The sequence below is a fragment of the Sorex fumeus genome, unplaced genomic scaffold (genome assembly GCF_029834395.1).
Source record: "Sorex fumeus unplaced genomic scaffold, SorFum_2.1 ptg000039l, whole genome shotgun sequence".
NCBI classification, from domain to species: Eukaryota; Metazoa; Chordata; class Mammalia; order Eulipotyphla; family Soricidae; genus Sorex; species Sorex fumeus.
Window position 1 is genome coordinate 28635576 of NW_026606096.1, and position 12551 is coordinate 28648126.

Consider the following 12551-nt stretch of genomic DNA (forward strand, 5'->3'; position numbering starts at 1 on the left):
TTCATCTTTTCTAACAGCTGCATAGTATTCCATTGTGTAGATGTACCAAAATTTCTGTAGCCAGTCATCTGTTCTTGGGCACTTGGGTTTTTTTCCAGATTTTGGCTATTGTGAACAGTGCAGCAATGAACATACAAGTGCAGATGTCATTTTGACTGTATTTTTTTGCCTTCCCGGGATATATTCCCAGAAGTTGTATTGCTGGTTCAAATGGGAGCTCAATTTCTAAATTTTGAGAATCGTCCGTACTGTTTTCCAAAAGGGCTGAACCAGTCAGTGCCAGGCATTTAAACCTGGGCTGGCCATACGCAAAACAAGTGCCTTACCCCTGTATTGTCTCTCTGGCCAGCATTAGATTTTTTTGGTTGAAGATCAAAATTTTCTTTTAACAGTTAATAGTATGCTTGTACTTTTGTCATAATACTGAAATCATCAGCTAATAAGACAAAATGTGTGAATCCAGTCTCTAGATAGTGTGGGCATACATATTTGTCTAATACTTTATTATCCCCTTATTTCTGTGGCTCCCCTTTAGGATCAGGCTCTGCTCTCCTCTCCTCTCCTATCGACCCCTGCCCTCCCACTCCCCTCCCCTCCTTTGCTTTCCTTTTCTTATTTTAAAGACCCTATGGAGAAAAGGGGGGATTCTGGCAAGACAGCTGGTGGCAGGAGATGCAGCCTCTCCTCCTTACCATGTTTTAACTAAATGAGCAATGACATGAAATGTAGGTCCTGGAGAAAGACCAGATGGCTGGACATGCGACACCTTCCTGGAGTAGGTGGTGCATGTTATTCTTTAACACCTTTTGCCAACAATTTCTAATCATAAATTTTAATTCTACTTACAATATGTGCAGAAAGTAAAGGATTAGATTTTGCTCCTTTTTATATTAGATTTTGCTCCTTTTCTGAATTTCTTGGAGAGAACGGGGAGTGGGGAGAGGTGGAGGAGAGGGAGGGAGGGAGGGAGAGAGAGAGATTGATTTTATCTTTCTTTATGGTCATGAGGATCAAACCCAGGACTTCAGGACTTCATACATTCAACTCAGGAGCTCTTCTTACTGCTAAGCTACCTCTCTGGTTTCTGTATGAACTTTCTTAGATCAGTTTAGGTTAACTGTAAAGGAAAGGGTTTGTTTTTTTCCTAGCTAATTCCCCAGTTCACTCAATTGGTATTTATTGAACACAGTCTAACATCAGAGCCATAGGTCTCAACCTTTTTGTGTTCACATTTGAAGAGGTTAAAGATTCTGTTCTCAGACGTTGTAGTAAATGTCACCTTTCTTAGATGTTGGATAGGTTGTACCTGCTCTGCATCATATTACGTAACCCACTTGGCCAAGTTTCACCTTAATTAGTATCACTGTACTTTACCCTGATAAATCTCTATGTGGCTTGATATTAAGTGCATTGCTATTTGGGAACTATCAGAGATTTGGCTCGTAAAGAGATAGAGTTCAAAGATTGTGTGCAGTGAAAAAGTCCCTGTAGGCATAACTACTCCTAAAATGCCATTAATTGGCACAGTATTTGTTGCCAAATTAGCAGTCAGGTTGGATCTCATGTACCATCTCTTATGAAGGCAAATGGGCAGTTTTTATTTACCATTAAAAGAGAGTACTGTTTTTCATTGCATGCCAGGTATTCATCAAGGTGACACTTTCAGTGGAAATGTCAGAAATTTTTTTAACATTAGAATGAGATACTTTTTTCAAGACATACATGTGATTAGATGTAACAGGGAATTGAGACCAACAATAACAAAAAAAATCAGCAGTACAATTATTCCTTGGATTGTAGGTGGGTTTACCTGAACTATTCAAATTGAATTTCTTTCTCTCTGTGAGTAGAATTGAGTTCACATTAATTCAGTGTGAACTAAGTAATTAGATTAGTTTATAATCTAATTAGTGAGTCAAGACATGCGTATGTAGAAGAATTGGGAAGGACAGGACATTATGTTCTAACGTAAATATACTGCAGTTATTCACAATGCACTTAAAACCTTCTTCCAGGATCTTTGAACACTTTTTGGTATTTATTTTTAATGGAATTGAAGAAATAAGAAACGAATCTTCAGAGCTATAGATCACAGTACCCATTTTATGAAAAACACGGGAAGAAAGACCTAAAGGAACAGAGTTCTCTGTTTTCAATGGAGATAATACAGTGCTCACAAAAGCTTGTCAGCCTCTTTTGTTCGCTTGGCTCTGTTAGTGCTTCAGCTTTGTAGGAGATTAGGTATATGAGAAATATGCATTGTGAAACATAGAGTGGTTGTAACTAGTGAATAATAATCGCAACTGAAACGTGAAAGGTCAATTATTTGAATTTATAAGGTGGAGTTATGACAACTATAGGGCAGCTCAACTGTTGTTGGTAGGATAGCTTCAAAATGTTGAGCCTTACACATAATTACAGACCAGAGAAATTTGTGTGTTGGAAAATAGGGTAAGAAATAGAATGTTTTTGAGACTCTAATTTTTTAGAGTTTTTGAGACCAAGCATTGTACTACATGTTTTATGGAGTTTTTCTGTTCAGACTTAGTAACTGACTGGAAGATAGACATTAATATTCTTGTATTACAGAAGCAATTCCAGCAGTTAATTAATTAATTAATTATATGAATAGGCAAGTAAGCCTTTGTCTTAGCTCTAAGTTCTGTAATTATTCCATGACAGTTACACTGCCTTCAGTGGCACACTGTGCATCCAGTTCGCTTTCCCTTTCTCTTTTAGGGGGTGGTGGTAGACCAGACCTGGGGGTGCTCAGGGACTGTTCCTCATTCCTCTCTTAGGAGTGACCTCTGTCAGTGCTCAGGGGACCATACACGGTTCACGGGATCAAATCAAGGTTGGGGCTGGCCTTTTCCTGACCTGTCCTCAATGTTCTTCATGCTTACAGGTATGACTGTCAATAGAGCTTTAATAGGTAGAGTGTGTTAATGAAAACCATTGAAATCTGTATTAGCATTATTCTGAAGCTCACAGGTATACCTGATGTAAATTGATATTCACATTCACATTGTTATTTTATACTGTTACACTGCAGATTTTTTTAAATTGAATCACCATGAGATACAAAACTTTCATGTTTGAGTTTCAGTTACACAATGATCGAACACCCATCCCTCCACCAGTGCACATTCTCCACCACCAATGTCCCCAGTATACACCCCCTTTCCAACCCTCCCCACCGCTATGGCAGACAATTTCCCCCATACTCTCTCTCTACTTTCGGGCATTATGGTTTTATGCTGCAGATCTTAATGATTATAATTGAGGTGTCCATATTTATGAAAAAGAAAGTGAATTCAGAATCCATAACTTTTTTTTAATGTATTTTTCTTTTTTTATTAGTGAAACACCATGAGGTACAGTTATAGGTTTACAAATTTTGTGCTTGGGTTTCAGTTATACAATGATCAAGTGCCCATCCCTCCACCAGTGCCCGTCATCCATCACCACGGGTCCCAGCATCCCCCCCTACCCCCCATCCCCCCCCCCCGTCCCATCCTGCCTCTGTGGCAGGGTATTCTCCCTTGTTCTCTCTCTCTTCTTTTGGGTACTGTGTTTTGCAAGAGAGGCATTGAGTGGCAATCATGTTTGGTCTATAGACTACTTTTAGCATGCTTCTCCCACCCTGGGAGGGTCCTCACAACACCCTTCATTTGGTGCTCTCTTCTCTATCTGAGCTTCCTTTTCACCTAGAACGTGTGGCTGGCCTTCCATTCATGGAGCAAAATTCCTGGTACTAATCTCAGCCATTCCTGGGTGTTAGTCTCCCTTTTTGTTGCTTTATGTTCCCCAGATGAATGCAATCTTTCTGTGTCTATCCCGCTCTTTCTGACTCATTTCGCTTAACATGATACTTTCCATGTAGTACCACTTGTATGTAAATTTCATAACTTCATCTTTTCTAACAGCTACATAGTGCTCCATTGTGTAAATGTACCAAAGTTTCTAACTTTGACTAAAGCTTTTGCAACATTAATAGAAATATCTTGGAGGTTTATATTGTTTCTATCTTAAGAAAAGCCAGAGATATAGTACAGTGGATACTCTTGCCTTGCACACAGTTGACTCAGATTCTATCTCTGACGTCACATATGACCCCTGAAATGACTCCTCATCACACAGCCAAGAGTAAATCTTGAATACAGTTAGGTGTGATCCAAAAACCAAAGAAAAAATAAAGAAAAACTCAGATTCTTTCCATTAGCCTTGTTCTCAGCTGCCAACAAAATCTTCCCCTGCACCCTCCCCCATCCCCAGGGATACATGGGGATTTCTGGAGACACTTTGGGTTTTCAAAAGCAGAAAGAGGCAGATAGAAGTGTATTTGATCTCTAGTAAGTAGAGAGAGGCCAGGGACACAAAGACCAGCTATTTGCCTCTCCTTAACAAATACTAGTAGTGCCAGAGGGAGAATCTGCACTATCTGTGTATTCTTATTATTTCCTTCCCCCTCCCCCTGTCCTTTGTTATTGCTGCAATTCCTGGTACATTGACTCTGATGATTGCACATGTTAGTTGTGCTAATAGGTTTTTGGGTGTAGTCCTTGGCAGCCATATGTGGCTGTGGCTGTGCTCACATTCCTGTGGTGCTCACACATGGAGTTATGCTCACTTGGGGTCACATACTTGAGTATGATGCTTAAACATACTTGGTTGTAGCACTAGGGACCCCAAATAGAGGTGCCACTGTGTTCACACTGAAATTGTGGGGTGTTTGATGCCAGGGTTCAAACAACCAGCCTCATGCTTATAAGGCAGGCACTGTCTCTGAACCATCTCAGGGTCCGGGGCTACTTTTAGATACCCCACTCCCAAGCTCCCGTATTACCTATCTGTATAACTTTTCACATTCAGTTCTTATTTTTTATTTGTTGATATGATTAGTAAGAATGCATACTTCTTCAGGGGCTAGAGTGATAGCAAAGCGGGGAAGGCATTTGACTTGCATATGGCCGACCCGGGTCCGATTCCCAGCATCCCATATAATCCCCCGAGCACCTCCAGGAGTAATTCCTGAGTGCATGAGCCAGAAGTAACCCCTGTGCATCGCTGGGTATGGCCCAAAAAGCAAAAAAAAAAAAAAAAGAATGCATACTTCTTTTTGTGGGAGGGAGGAGGACACACCTAGCAATGCCCAGAGGTTGCTCCTGGCTCTGCACTCAGGCACTGCACCTCCTGGCAGTTCTTGGGGAACCATATGGGATGCTCAGGATTGAACTCCAGTTGGCCTCATGCAAAACAAGTGTCCTACCTCCTGTTCTATCTTTCTAGCCCCAAGGCTACATCTCTTTTTTTAATTGAATCACTGTGAGATATACAATTACAAGGTTGTTCATGATTGAGTTTCAGTCATACATACAATGCTCATATAATGTTCATAACGTTCCGACACCCATCCCTTCACCAGTGCACATTTCCCATCACCAGTATTTCCAGTTTTCCTTCTGCCCCCTGTACCATCCCCTCAACCTGCTTCTGTGGCAGACATATCCCCTCCAACCTTCCCCCCCACCTTTTTTTAAGGCACTGTGTTTTGCAATACTGCTACTTAAAGGATATCAAGACTGCATACGTCTTGAGAGCAAAAGTTGTATATTCGTATTGGCTTCTTCAGTTTTGTGGTATTATGCCAGATACGGTAAATAAGTGAATTAAGGCATGCATGATTAAAGCACCCTTGATTTCACCATTGCCCTGGTGCCACTTTAGAAATCTTTTCCTCATTTCTTTATTCCCTGTCCTACTTCCAGTCATTATTTATCTCATTAAATATTAGTGTATAATTTTATCATTAATATATTTAGGTTATTTTAAATGTGACTCTTCCCACAATTCGAAATCTAGAATGTCTCATTGTGATTCAATTAAAAATAAATTTAAAAATTTTTAAAAATACCACCAAGATGTAGAATGTCAATAGTCCAGGGTTTATTTATAAGACTTTTAAAAAATAGCAGGTATACTGGAAACCACCTGCTGCACACAAACCAGCTCTCTATCAACAGCAATGCTAGTTCTATGTTCATGTCCCAAGGAAATTCTCCTTGCGTCTTCTGAAATGCATTGGTATTATATCTCTGAAATGGATTCTTTGTATTTGACCTTGTTGGTGGTGCCTGGAGTCCACACTCCTCCCCTTTATCCCCATCTGTCTTTCGATAAGGTCTTTGAGTTCTAGCCCTCCTCACTTTCTCATTTGCTGAATTCAAACCATATTCAGCTATCTCCTCACTCCTGACCTTTCGTATATACTGACTAGCACTTTGTATATATTTATTGTTTGTTTGGGGACCACATCAAGCAATATTCAGGAGTTACTTTCAGAAAGCTAGTTGCTCGGTGATAAAGATTTGATGCCTGGGCCAGATGAGGCCATGCTACTGGAGTCTGTTGGTGCTCAGGTGCCACCAGAGAGGGATGTGGGATATAGTATCAGACATCAAACTTGGGGTCTTGTATATGCTAGGCATGTGCTCTATCACTTAAGCTGTATCTGCTGTACCCTGTAAGGGTCTTTGACTTTCACATTTCAGGAGTGGTATTATCTGCTAATAGATAAATATATGATAATGGGGACAGAACTCCTTGAAGAACAGGAGGTAACAATATCTGGATTAGCTCCACCCAGAACATAAGTTTACATATTTAGTATAGCATGAAGGTGTCATTTTACATTTCTTTGTTTTATGGCAGAATGTTTTTTGTTCAGGTTTCATCTGTGCAGCAGGAACCAGAGAAGAGCAAAGTAGATCTCAAATAAATGAATATTTTAAGAACATACACATATTCTAAACAAACTATGATTGGGACCAGCAGTCTCTGTGATATCAGACCCTAAAGTGAAAACTTTTCAAGGTTTTTAGGTGTAGTTCGGTGATCTGTGATATCCTCAGAGATTATGAACCAACATGAACAATAACATCAGCTTCCCTTTACTATACACACACTTTGTTCCAGGAACGTATAAAATATTTTAATGACCAGGTTTGATCACTGGCATTCCGTACGGTCCGTCAAGCCCGCCAGTAGTGATCCCTGAGCATAGAGCCACGAGTCAGCCCTGCACACTGCTGGGTTTAGCCCATAACCTGTGTGTTTGTGTTTTCTTGTTCTTCACGACAAATTCATAAGGGAGTTGAGTGGGTTTTATAAGTGAACGGTGGACTTTTGAGGTGCTACTTTGCACAGAATCATTACCATGTAGAAGGTAGCTATACCAGGAGTAAATACGGACTGTTGCTCTGCAGAATTAGCTCTTTTGAATCAGCAAGCTATACTTCCCTGCCTCAGATCAATGGACAGTCTTGTGGCCATGTCGGCTGCCCCATTCTGACCATCCGTCCTGGAGATTCTCCAATGAGACAGGAACCTAAGGGAGGACCATATGGGGCTTTTTCTTTAGACTGCAGTGATACTTTCACCGTAGCATCTTCTCTGCAGAAAGAGATAAAGGATCTTCTTCAAAAACTCATGCTTGCAATCACAGCCACATTTGAGATGAGAAACTGTAATGCACTCCACAGCCAGGAGGCTACTCCACCATCTCCCAGAACTGTTTCCCATGCTGATATATTTGATCACAAGCATCCTTTTGAAAACAATTTCTTGGTTAAAAAAAAAAACACTTTTTGCTACTGGGCCCACTCGAGGAAATCGATGAACAATGGGGGGAGGACAGTGACAGTGAAACTTTAGAGGTTACTGTTTTAGATGTAAGATGTTAGTTTGTTGAATTACAGATCTAACCAAAATACTCGCCAAAATCCTGAGAACTGTGGCACCTTGCTGACTTCATTCAAAATTGTACTTTGTGCTAAGATTTCTACCCCTACCCCAACTTTTTATTGAAGTGTGACTTATAGAAATGTGCATAGGGGTGTGCCGCCAGCAGGTCAGTCTGTACCTGTGAGGCGAGTGCATCGGCAGCCTGGTGGCACCTTCAGACTTCCAGATATACCAAAATTGCTGCTGTGCCATTGGCCAGACCCCAAAAACTTGGGGCAAAGTTTACAAAGAAAGTAAACGGCCAAAAGTTAGGTATGTGGAAGACACACCCACAAACCACCTCCAGCTCAGCTATATAATTGGAGGCATGGCCTCTCTGGTTCCTGATCAAGCTGCTTAATGCCATGATCCCAGAGACTCAGAAACAAATCTCAAAACCCAGCGGCTTTTGGCAGAAATGCTTCTGGTCCCTGCAGTAGGTTACCGGCACTGGGCCACTCCAGGTGGGAATAGGTTTCATGTCTTTGCCTGTTTCCCCTGGTGGCCCAGTGGCCGTCATCCTCCAGAGGCCACCGGACAGTCAGGTTTGGGCCTGCAGTGACGAGACATGTGGGACCTCACGGGATGGGGGTGGAGCTGGCCCTTTCCTCCCCGTTCCAACAAGGCCCTGAGTCGCCATCCATGAACGGCGTCTATGGCTCCTGATCAAGCTACTTAACGGCCATGATCCAAGAGACTCAGAAACAAATCTTGAAATGCAGCAACTTTTGGCAGAAATGCATCCGTACCCTGCAGTAGGTTACTGTTGCCAGGCCACCCCAGGGAGGAAAGGGTGCTGTCCCTTCGCCTGCTCCCCCTTGGCAGCTCGGTGGCAGCCATCCTCCAGAGACCATTAGTCAGTCAGGTTTGGGCCCTCAGTTACAAGACATGCAGGGCCTCGTGGGATGGAGATGGAGCCGGCCCTTTCTTCCCTGTCCCAACAAGACCCCAAATCGCCGCACACAGACGGCCTCTCTGGCTCCTGATCAAGCTGCTGAACAGCCATGATCCCAGAGACTCAGGAACAAATCTCGGAACCCAGCAGGTTTTGACAGAAATCCCTCCAGATTCAATTGTTAAAATTTTGGAATTTCAAAATTGTACAGCCACTACTGCAGCCACGTGACATCATATGTTATTCATAACCAGCAATAGAAAACAAATTGTCTACTATTGCCTTTTCGGCAGATCTGTGTGTTGGGGTAAAATCTCAAATAATAATGGTGGGTCTGGTGTCAAAATATTGAATGTGATCAAAGTAGAGAGAGAGTAATGTGGAGGTCATCTGCCCCACCGGTAGGGTGAGGGTGTGGAATGGGGGTATACTGGGGTTTTTGGTGGTGGAGAATGGGAACTTGTGAAGGTACGGGTGTTTCATTGTATGACTGAGACTTAGACCAGAAAACTTTGTAACTGCTTTCACGGTGATTCAATAAATACAATTATAAAAAATGAAAAAAAAGAGAAATGTGCATAAAGTGCATAGTTGAATGACCTAGTCAACTGAGCATCCCAGGAGGCTCCTTGTATTCACCTAGTGCTGACATAGCAAAGAACCACAAACTGGGTGACTTAAAACAACAGAAATCTGTTTGGAAGGTTGGACACATGAATTCAGATGTCATCAGAACCACACTTCACCTCAAATCCCTTAGGACTCGATCACTCTAGGCTCTGCCTGCCTTGTCACATCGCACTTTCCCCATGGGTCTTTCTTCACATGACCTTCTGAGGACAGTCTAGATCAGGGTCAACCCCCATTCTAATATGACCTAATCTTGGCTAGTTACATCTGGAATGACAGAACTTTGAGACGCAAATACACAATAGAGGGCCAGAGAGATTGTACAGACATACTATAAGCCAACTTGGTTTTGATCCCCGGCACTACATTGTACCCAAATTTTTTAATTGGGTTTTTTAAATTGTGTTTTCAAAAGGGATAGAATTATAATTAATGTATCAAAATTGCTGCTTTGTGCCATGTTGAGTCCCAGAAATGACCTGACATTTAAATGATCTTCAAAAGGATTAATGATTTTATAATTCGTTTGTTTGTTTTTCCTTTTTTTTATTTCTAGCCAAGGACCCCTGTCATCGATTAGAGCGGTAATCAAGAGATGTAAGTTTATTTTTTTTCTGGCTCTGTATTTTCTTCTGTAATAATTTTAAATGATTTTGATTTCCAGCAAGTGATTATATTTGATGAATATTACAAAGAATCCTGCAAGAGTAGCTATTCCTAGGAAACAATAAACAATTTCAGTCAGACAAGCAGCTAATGTTTCAACTTTGTTCTCAAATTTTATTTATTAATAAGCCAGTTTCTCAGAATAATTTTTCATACAGATCAAGCTGTTTAGGAAAGAAGTTTGGATTAGTTCATCCATTTCCATCTCCAGTGTAGATTTTATGTAACCTTTTCTGTAGGTATAGATATCTAATGGGTTTCAAAAATATAAAGCCCTATCCTTTTTGATTCATTTGCTTGCACAGTATTTTTATTTAACTATATAAATGCCAGTAGAGATCAGCTCACACTTCCAGGTCATGCAAGATAGAGTGTCAGTGTATAATTTCTACAAAATGACACGTTCATTCATACTTTGTGCTTATAGCCCTGCTTAAAGCCTTAAGCTTTAGCTGATGCAGGATTTTTACATTCTTTTGAATACAAGGATCATCAGAGGTATCTTTCCCATAGAACATGAATTGCATATACTTATTTTTTTAAAGGTGAGATTTTTGAGATTTACATTATTTGAGCTTAGCTCACCACCCTAAGGGAATGGATCCTGTTTTTAGAAATGTAATTTGTATTGTGGCTTTAATATAGGATCTCCACAGGTAGTGGAGAGCACACATTTAAACCTTTGCAGTGAAAAATTTGTTAAGTGACAATACATAAATATACTACATTCCCCCAGTTCATTTTTGTTATTGTTGGCAAATTGTAGAGATGTGAGAATATTGGAGGGAATTCAAAAATGAAAATGAAAAATTAAGTACAGCTTTACATGTTTAATAACCTTTGGTGTAAATAGGCAATAACTTATTGCTGGAGATCAATTTAGAGTACTCAATATTATAGACAAAACCTGGAAATATTTTAGATAGGAAGTGTAGAATGGTGTTTCTCAGCCTTTTTCTCCCAAGTGTCCCCTTTTAGCCTTGTTTTCTTCCTATTACTTCCCTGTCTTACTGTTGATGCTCTAGTGACATGCTGTACACCCCCATTTATATGATTTCAACTATTGTCCCACCCCCACCCCACTTCTTGAAATGGAACATTAGGAGGCCTCACAGAGGGCCTTATGGTTTCCAGTTTAGAAATACTGGTATATGGAGAAGGTAATAAAGAAGGAAATGTAGGAAAACTGGTGTCTGAGGCCAAGCTGTTTCAACCTCCAAAGAGGGCTAAAAAACAGGCCTGCAGAGATGGGCCTCATTCACTGAATATTGCATGTTCCTGCATTTGTTCTCCAGTTCCCTTTCTTCCCTCTTGGATTTCAGGACTTTGTTGGGGTACCAAACTTCCCATAGATCCCCAAGGATGGCTTTTTGTTTAAGCCTTCCATTACAGTAACACTGATATCAAATATTTAGCTATCAAGTGTACAACATTACAAATCAACAAGTAGGTATAATGTAGATATAAATATATATGTGTGTTATATATATATGCAATATACACCAAAATCCAATTTCCATTTTCCAACATACAATTTTCAACATACAATTAACAATTAGACACCTTTTTTAAATTAAATTACCCTGTTTTACATTCAGGCAACCAGTATTTTGTTTTTGTAGTCAAAGAAATTTTTTTTGTTCTAATTTTGTTGTCATTGCCTTTCCTTTTTTCTTTCTCACTTTCTTGCTTACTCTCTTTCACTTTATTTTCTGGTCATGTGCTTTAAATAGTGCATTATGATTTGATGTATGCAGTGAGTATACCTCACTGCCACTAAAGTACCCAAGACCCTTCACCAATATCCTTGTGTTGTTTCCAGTCCACCTCACCATTTTCCCCCATATACTTTACCCTTTACCTGACATTCTGAGTTCTACAAGAGGATGGCTCTTCTTACCCTCAGGTCAATGAAAGCTTAAAGAGAAGACAGCTAAGGAGAAGGGGCCAAAAAGACTGAAAAGGATGATCAGAATAAGAGGAAAAACATCAGGAAACAGCTGTAGGTTAGGGATCAAAGGGAGGCAGGTTTCTATGAATGAGAAACTGCAAATAGCTCGTAATGCTGCCACAAGATAACTGAGAATGGATTTTTGTGCATAAGACTTAGGGGGCTAGTGGTGACCTTTGAGAGAGGTTTCAACAGGGCAATGAAGTTGGAAATCCACTTCAGTTTGAGCAATGAGTGGAATATGTGCAAGTAGGGACAGCTGAGGGAGGCCACTGCGATGCTCTTAGACGGTAAACAGAAGAAGGGGCTATTAGCTTGAAAAGAGGGAGGAGGGTTGAGGAGAGAGGAGATCAAAAAATCCTAAATGTTTGCAGACTATTTAGGATGAGGACACTTGGAGACATTTTTTTGGCACCAGGGAATGAATCAGTGGGGAGCTCAGGCTAGAACACGAGATGAGAAAAACAGGGAAGTGGAGTCCTAACATGGTAGAAAACAGAGATCGACAAAGCCTTAACAAGGGAAAGTTTTGTGGGTCCATTTTTCCCCCTAAAATAACCCAATTATCTTTATTCTATTTTATCTTATTTTTTTCTTTTGTGACCACTCACGACTCTGTGTTCCAAG

The 12551-nt window shown here is 40.6% G+C and overlaps 1 protein-coding gene across 1 annotated transcript in view; it reads left to right on the forward strand.

The window, feature by feature from the left end:
• Positions 1-12551, forward strand: part of SH3D19 (SH3 domain containing 19) — a 199603-nt gene that overhangs the window by 117475 nt on the left and 69577 nt on the right. Inside the window, exon 3 of the mRNA XM_056119057.1 lies at positions 9864-9904. Within this exon, the coding sequence (XP_055975032.1) occupies positions 9864-9904 (41 nt within the window). The remainder of the gene's footprint in view (positions 1-9863; positions 9905-12551) is intronic.